This window comes from Parasteatoda tepidariorum, chromosome 2, assembly GCF_043381705.1.
Source record: "Parasteatoda tepidariorum isolate YZ-2023 chromosome 2, CAS_Ptep_4.0, whole genome shotgun sequence".
NCBI classification, from domain to species: domain Eukaryota; kingdom Metazoa; phylum Arthropoda; class Arachnida; order Araneae; family Theridiidae; genus Parasteatoda; species Parasteatoda tepidariorum.
The window spans coordinates 53,774,087-53,781,994 of record NC_092205.1 but is presented as its reverse complement, the minus strand read 5'-3'; the positions used below and the strand labels follow the sequence as shown (position 1 = coordinate 53,781,994).

The window sequence follows — 7,908 nt, the reverse complement described above, 5'->3', positions numbered from 1 at the left end:
ATATCAAGTGGCAGCATGTATAATGTTTTTATTTAAAATTAAAAATCTGGCAATTCGTTTCATCATAACAAAAACAAATCGAGGGCGAATTTGTGCCGGTGATAGTTCAATAATTTAGAATCTTCCATATTTCCGTAAGTTTATCTTAGTAAATCATTTTTATTTCCTTTTTTTTATTTTCCTGACTCATATGTGTAATGATATAACTTTTATACATTAAATCACAGTTTCTATTTTATGGTATTCAACTTTTTTATCAGTTGCTTAGGGTGTTCTAAGTACAAGCGTAGTATTACCTACTACGCTAAGGCCGTTTTAATAGCATGCAAGGCTCCCAGCACTGAAATGTTTTGAGCCCCTATAACATGTCATACTGTTTAAAGTTGAACTAAAAAACTTCAAGCACATAAAATGAAGTATTTTTATAACTATTCAATCTCCCCATTCTTAACTCTTTCAATTATTTCTAAATTTATTTAATTTTAAACATTAAACAGAAACCCAAACAAAAAAAATATCTTTTATTCGAGTTGACTGGATCCGAATCATCTAACCCCTCAAAATGACAATCAAGAATTCCAATTTCTATTTTTGAATTCATGATTTGAAAATTAAATAAATTAAAAGATGAGGACTGCCAAGCACATTATTTTTGGACAGATGTATCACTTGTTATGATCCAGTTTCCAAATTAAATTTTCCAAATTTCTTAGGTTATCATGAGCATAAAATACTTAAAAGAAATTGTTTGCAAGTAAGTTATTTATTTACTTTCCATAGCTCCCAAAATGCCCGTCTGTCATAATCATATATTAAACAGTTTTTTAATCTGTTATATAATTATATACTTAAGGGTTTTAATTATATTAAAAAATGGGAAAAATATACTTGAGGATGCCCCTTGGCGAAATTGGCGACTTATGTTTGGCGCCATTCTTGTTTGCCCGGAACGCCGTGGTAACCCACAAACAGGACATTTATATCTATTACTAATTAAACCTTTATTCATACACCAGTCAATCACTGTTTTTTTCTTCATTGATATTAAAATCGTACAGAAACTTAAGATTTATCTCATTGACAGTATTCATTTTTAGTTCCAGAAGCAAAAATAACCTTGTCAGCCGGTATCCAAAGTAGAACTAACGGATCTCTGAAATTACATTTAAAAATTCATTTAAAAACAACGCTAAATTCTAAACTAATCAGAATCACGATTAAAATCTAAACCAATCAGAATCATGAGTGGTTTTCAACATCGCCCAGCTTGGCGATCAATCGCGATCACAACTTGGTGGGGGCACTTTCAAGTATAGTCTACCCTAAAAAATAATCGGCTGATATTATCCTTATGTATATTTTATGATTAAGATATTTCACTGTCTTGTATCTATTAAAACATAAATTGTTAAAAATCCTTTTTATTAAGTTATATTTACTTTCAATTAAATTTTCTGTGAAACTGTATTCACTGAGAATATGCTATTGAGCTTTAACTTTTCACACTATTGTTGAAATTAACCATTAACCTCCTTGGCTAAAAACATTTAGGTAACTATAGTAAACCAATAATTAAATAAGAAGTTCAAATACAGGGGTCTGTCCAGGCCGAATTTACTACCGTTTAGCGGTACCTTCACAAATTCAACTTTAGAAAAAACGGTAGTTTCACAAATTCAATTTTAGGAAAAACGGTAGTTTCACAAAATACTTTTTCTTAAAATTTTATTTTTGTATCCCTTAAGAAACAATAAATCCAAATTTTTGTGTTGATTTTTTTAATATAATTTTTAATTTTTCACAAATTATATCTAAATTTTCACAAAATAGGTACCTCTCAGAAAAACCTAGGCAGACCCCTGAAATAACAATTTTATGGATGGAGGTATGACTATTAGGTCAAAATGATGAGACCTAATAGAATTGAAAACAGAACCTGTTGTACCAAATCTGAATTAACACGTTTTTGAAAGACAATTTTACACAGAAGCTACTTCATGTCTCCGACTACTATTTGGTAATAGAATATGGAAGTAAAGTAAAACATTCTAAATAAATTTCGTTTCGTTCAGAATAACTCACTACCAATCAACATATTAATATACAAAAAAAATATTTTGGATTTTTTATATTAATAATTTTTAATTTAAATGTAACAATCAGAGGAAGTAAAAATGGAGATAACAAAATTTTTTATTTTTCTCTCAACCTAAAATTTTTTAATGCTAACAATTTAAAAAAAAAAAACATTTGTAGGATTCAATTTAAATAAATAAATGAAAATCACGAAATAAAAACGCTATAATTTCTCTCCTTCTACTGTTTTTTTTTTTATTTTTTTAAAAAAAACATATGCCTTGTCAATTGGCAACATCCCCTTTTCTTGAAATTGCCCTCTTTCTATTTACATGTTCATCCATTAAATTTAGATGGGCTATGTTGCAAGAAGGAAGGGGTATATCTACAAGAAACAATGCTTTAGAGGCACACTTCTTAATTTATTAATCTGCGTATAAATAGCTTCTTGGATTAGTATAATTTATGACTGTATTCCTTTGATTCCTTGTAAAAGAAGGTAGTTAGCACTTCCTGATGTTTTGGAAAGGGATGATAATTTAATTATAGAAGACAGGATAGTGTTCATACGCATCTGTAAGAAAAAATAAAAAAACAGGTTTCAATAAAAAAAATTTAGATTAATATTACTACCACTTTTTATTTTTTTCCAGGTGCGTATGAACCCTTTAGGCGCAAATTGAACAGAAGGTGACAGCTGAGTACCTAAAACTTTTCTTTAATGTGCTAAATATTTGTAAAATTATCAAATGTTTTTTTTTAAATTTTTTTTCTTGTTTTTAACTTTAAGAAATTTAAATCAATAATTATCCACAAATAATTTATTTATCCGAAGCATTGAGAGGGAGATATAGAGATTTCTAATTATTAAAAGGATTTCCTATGGTCTCCCCTTCTTGCCAACGACACCCATGATTCAAATTACTCATAAAAATGCTGAAAAGTTCCTTATAAAAAAACTGAATTTAAGTGTTTTATTTCAGTAAATAAAGATGAAAGTCTTGAACTTTGTAAGTGGAAATGCTGGGAAAATTTCAGAAGTGCAAGCAATATTAGGACAAGTTGTAAAGGTTAGTTATGTTAAATAATATCAGTCACTTTCTAAATTTGATTTCTCTAATCTTGCTTCTATTCAAAATAGTAATTATAAAAATGAATTTTTATTGGATGCATTGATAGATGAACTATACAGTGTTCCCCCTAAGCGTTTTTAGAAGCCGCCCATCCTTTAAAAACATTGCTTTTTTATTCATATTTCATTTTTTTAAAAAAATTACTCACTGTTTAAATAGTAATTACACACTGTTAAAATTATCTGTGTTTATAGATTTAATTATGATTGCTACAACAAATTTTTACTTTGTGAGGATTATTCTCAACTAGTTAAATTTTTTAAGCATCTCTTTTTTCAGGATGTTAATAAATTTTATTGTGTTTTTGATTTTAAAATTATTTTTTTAATAACCTAAGAAAACACTGCAGCTTTAAATGTTTATTTTCTCATGATTTTCAGTTTAAATTATGTAAAATATTTTTAAGTTTATCAATTAATATTTTTTTTTTTAGTTTACATTTTTTGAAAAAAAATTATGCCTAGAGATTATCTATTAGCATGCCTGTAATTATTTTTCTCTTATTCTGATATTGAGAGATGATTATTTTTTGAAATATACACATAAAACAGTACAAAGAGCATAATTTAAAAATTGTTGAAGAACAGTTATTACATAATGAGAAATTTTTACATTTTTGAATGAGTGTCCTTTCAAAACTTATAGTGTCTTTTTTTCAGAGGCAGCTCCCTGACCTTTTTTATTCCTAAAGAGAATTCCCTATATATGGATAATGCTTATGGATTAAAAATTAAAGTGTCTAAACAGTGTTTTTATCTAATAAGTGCGAACAATTTCTTGAATTAAGCTTAATTTTCCACATTTTTAAATGTGTAATGTTTTAAAATTTTATTTTATTACGCATGTTGTTTAGTTAATGAAATTTTAGACTAAATTCTACTAGTGATTGATTTTAACAATGCCAGTAAATATATTGTTATTTTTTATTTTCTCTTTGGTACCATTTCTATAATGTATTATCTTCGAGAAAAAAAGAAGCATTATGTCTTTCAAAAGGTAAATTAAAATTATTCTTACATTCTTCTTTCTTTTCTTCATGCGTTTTATAAAATTTCATAATTTAGAATCAAAGGATAGCTTCAATAACTTTAAAAATATGCAGCTATTATTTAATGTTAGAAAGCTTTTATTTTTTGTTTCTATACAAACTTTATTTCATAAAATGACTTAAAAAACAAATGATTTGTTCACCAACCCCTATTATTGCTTTACAATCATTACTATTTCTTGACAATAAACTGATTTTTAAAAATTATTTTAGTAAAAGATATCAAACCTTTTCTTGTATAAACACAAATTAAGCTCCATAAATTTATTTTATGAGTCTATTCAGTTAAAACTTAAACCTAATTATTTTCATACTTACCATTTCAATTTCATCAAACTTTTTATTTTTTCTTATTTAATTTTTGTACTATAAAAGATTAATAAATATGTTTTGCTTGAGAGATTGTTTAGCAATAGAACAAGAAGTTAATTCTAAATACAGTACAGAACCCGTTATCCGGAAATCAGAAAATCGGAAAACCAAAAAACCGGAACGAAATTCGATATGTTTTGTCCCCATTTAAAAAAAAATTTTTTTTTCCTCATAAGATTTCAGGATTTTTCGTTCTTTTTTGAAAGATGTTTACCTTACTTTCATTTTGGAAATAATCATTAGTGTACTACTTCATCGTTTTTTCTTCTTTTTAGGATTATTTCTAAATATTTTTTNAAAAAATTTTTTTCCCTCATAAGATTTCAGGATTTTTCGTTCTTTTTTGAAAGATGTTTACCTTACTTTCATTTTGGAAATAATCATTAGTGTACTACTTCATCGTTTTTTCTTCTTTTTAGGATTATTTCTAAATATTTTTTGTTTTTAGTTGTGTTTAACAATAAGAAAACGGCTTTTTGTAGCCATTCAGAAAACTGGAAAAATCAGTTATCCGGAATAGCGATGGTCCCAATCATTCCGGATAATCGGTTCCCTACTGTATCACTTTAAAATTTTGAATAAATATTTTGTATTCATTATTTGAGTTGCATAATTTGACTGAACATGCTGCACTTAAAATTTATTATAAAATTAAATATAACTTATAAATAAGTAAATATAACTTTTTTATTGTTTAACCACATAAAAAAGTAACAAAAAATATTTATTGTAAAATGTAATCTAATAAGGTATGAATTCACTTTTTAGTGTAATATAGGAACAGCTCTAACAATAAAGAAATTCTTTTGAAGTTATTTTTCATTCATTACATTTTTAATTATTTTTATATTACAATTAATCTATCATGATTCACTTCATAAGACTTACAGGGTTACATTAGTGAGTTATTTAAAAAATATTTTATACTTATAAAGCCTTTTTTTTAAAAAAAATTCTAGATAAATTCTGTGAAACTTGATTTGCCAGAATATCAAGGAGAGTCTGATTTTATTACTTCGTCAAAATGTAAAGTAGCATCGGAACTCATAAAAGAACCTGTTATTGTGGAAGATACATCTCTGTGCTTTGATGCTCTAAATGGCTTGCCTGGCCCATATATTAAATGGTTCTTAGATAAATTAGGACCAGCTGGTCTGCATCGGTTACTCAGTGTAAGTTGCATTCTTTTGTGAATTAGGAAAGTTAAATTAATTTTTTTAACTATTCATAAAATGTATTTTTCAGGGCTGGGAAAATAAGTCTGCATCTGCTTTGTGCACATTTGCATATTGTGAAAATCCTGAATCTGCACCAAAGTTATTCCATGGTATTACCAGAGGAACTATTGTTGCTCCATGTGGTGAAAGTGGTTTTGGTTGGGACTCTTGTTTTTTGCCCGATGGATTTGATAGAACTTATGCAGAAATGACTAAAGAAGAAAAAAATGAAATTTCTCATCGCCGTAAAGCATTGTCTAAATTGAAAGCATTTATTGAAACTGTAAATGAGTAGCTTTATTAAAAATGTCACTAGTTATTTCTTTTTAATCTTCCTGTTAACGTGTGTTGTACACTGTGGTTAAATTTTGTTTTTCATTTTTTACTCATATCCACTTTTTATAAACAGTTTTTTTTGATAATATATATTTCATAACTTTTAATTTATTATTTTTTGTTAGAATTTATATCCTGCATTATATTACATATTGAAGGAATACACTTAGTACCTCATACCAGTTTTTAGAGTGCCTCTGATGGAAGGTTAAATAGAAATATCTATAGTTACTATTTTTATGTGAGAAATATTATTAATTACATATTTTGATTTACTATAATTGTTTGAAAATTTTAGTTTATGTTAAAAATTTAATGCCAAATAAAATTTGTAATTGAGAAATTAACTTGTCCATATCAGTTAAGAGTATTTTAATTAGAATTGAAACATTCCAGTCTCATATGCATGATAGTAAACATATCCTATTTTAGAATTTAATACTGGGTCAAATTTAATTTTGAAACATTAAGTTAATGATACTATAAAATATTAAATTTATCCTGATACTTTCATATATATTCATTATAACTAATTTGACTCATGTGTCAGATCTTTTTGAAATATGTTAAATATGTAAAATATGTTAAAAACATATATACAAACTTATACAACATTATCACAATACTAGTAACAGAGATAAAGGGATTGACACATGACAGATTATAAGTATTTTCCCTAGGGTTACTGAACTTAATCCAGACCAAATAAAGCTGATTGTTATTTATTTATTTGGTTTAAACCTAAACTGAAGGAGCTTAATCATAAAGGGTAGCTTTTAATGACAATGTTCGAAGATTAATAGAAGTATCTGTATGGAAGGTTATATTCTCCCTAGGGTTGCTGAACTTTGTCCTGACCAAATAAAGCTGATTGTTACACATATATCAAATAAAACTATCAATAAGAATTTTTTCATGTTTTGCTTCATTTATGTTTTGTTTTTCAGTTGTTACATTGTTTTTATGACAGATGGTTTTCCTATGTTGCTATTTAAAGAAAAACTTGTTGATAAATTTTCGACAGAAATGTGTGGTTACTTCATGTACAAGCAAAATAACACAGCTTTTTCTTTCTTTGAAGAGTTATTGCAATGTTTAGGTGTATTAAAGTGAAGTGTTACAAATGATAAAAATTCTATTTTTTTACTGGTGTTTGTTTATATGAAATAATCTCACAAATATTAAAATCTTATTTTATTCAGCTGCTCTCTGGGATCTTGCAAAAGTTAAGAAAATCTGTTCCAAAGATGTATCACTAACTAAATAATCTTCTAGCTTAAATTGTCTTTTCATTTTTTCCATGAGTTTAAAAAGTTGGCTTAGTCTTACACTTGGATCAGTAACATGGTATTGAAGCATGCCCTAGAAGAAAATGAATAATCAATTTCATTACCATTTATTTGGCATATTAAACAGCAATTAATGCTTTTTTTTTTACCTTGCATCAATACCCACTCTTTTTTTTTATATATCATGTCTCAGAGAAGATAAAAAAAATTCCAAAAGCACAGAGGTCAAGTGGTATATTTACAGATTTACACTTTCCTTTTTTTCTTATGAGTTATTTATTTTTAGTAAATCATTTATTTTTATAATCAAGATACTGAAAATAATTATCACATGTCATTTATTTTCAGTATATTTACATTAATTTAATTCATTTTAATTAAAAAAATAATATCCTGTTAAGAGTTATTTAAATGGAATTTTACTGTAGAATATTTGA

General features: G+C 26.5%; 2 protein-coding genes across 4 annotated transcripts in view; one reads left to right on the top strand and one right to left on the bottom strand.

Annotated features, from left to right (window-relative positions):
* Positions 1 to 10: 10 nt before the first annotated feature.
* Positions 11 to 7,094, top strand: LOC107453347 (inosine triphosphate pyrophosphatase). Of its 3 annotated transcripts, XM_016070134.4 has the most exons (5): positions 56 to 134; positions 2,730 to 2,766; positions 3,060 to 3,146; positions 5,589 to 5,801; positions 5,875 to 6,529. In XM_016070134.4, the coding sequence occupies exons 3-5, from the start codon at positions 3,069 to 3,071 to the stop codon at positions 6,139 to 6,141; spliced, it is 558 nt and encodes a 185-aa protein (XP_015925620.1). In that variant the 5' UTR covers positions 56 to 134; positions 2,730 to 2,766; positions 3,060 to 3,068; the 3' UTR covers positions 6,142 to 6,529. The 3 variants fall into 3 exon arrangements, with proteins under 3 accessions (XP_015925618.1, XP_015925620.1, XP_071033675.1); XM_016070132.3 differs by lacking the exon at positions 2,730 to 2,766 and having other exon boundaries at positions 11 to 134; positions 5,875 to 7,094; XM_071177574.1 differs by lacking the exons at positions 56 to 134; positions 2,730 to 2,766 and adding an exon at positions 2,519 to 2,575.
* A 269-nt stretch (positions 7,095 to 7,363) lies between these two features.
* Positions 7,364 to 7,908, bottom strand: part of LOC107453344 (phospholipid-transporting ATPase ABCA3) — a 39,372-nt gene continuing 38,827 nt past the window's right edge. The window contains exon 21 of the mRNA XM_043045623.2: positions 7,364 to 7,544. Within this exon, the coding sequence (XP_042901557.1) occupies positions 7,377 to 7,544 (168 nt within the window). The 3' untranslated portion in view covers positions 7,364 to 7,376. The remainder of the gene's footprint in view (positions 7,545 to 7,908) is intronic.

Coding starts and splice junctions, on each gene's coding strand:
- LOC107453347 (XM_016070132.3), top strand. CDS start 3,069: ATGAAAGTCTTGAACTTTGTAAGTGGAAATGCTGGGAAAATTTCAGAA. Junction 3,147..5,588: donor TATTAGGACAAGTTGTAAAG/GTTAGTTATGTT, acceptor AAAAAATTCTAG/ATAAATTCTGTGAAACTTGA. Junction 5,802..5,874: donor GTCTGCATCGGTTACTCAGT/GTAAGTTGCATT, acceptor TGTATTTTTCAG/GGCTGGGAAAATAAGTCTGC.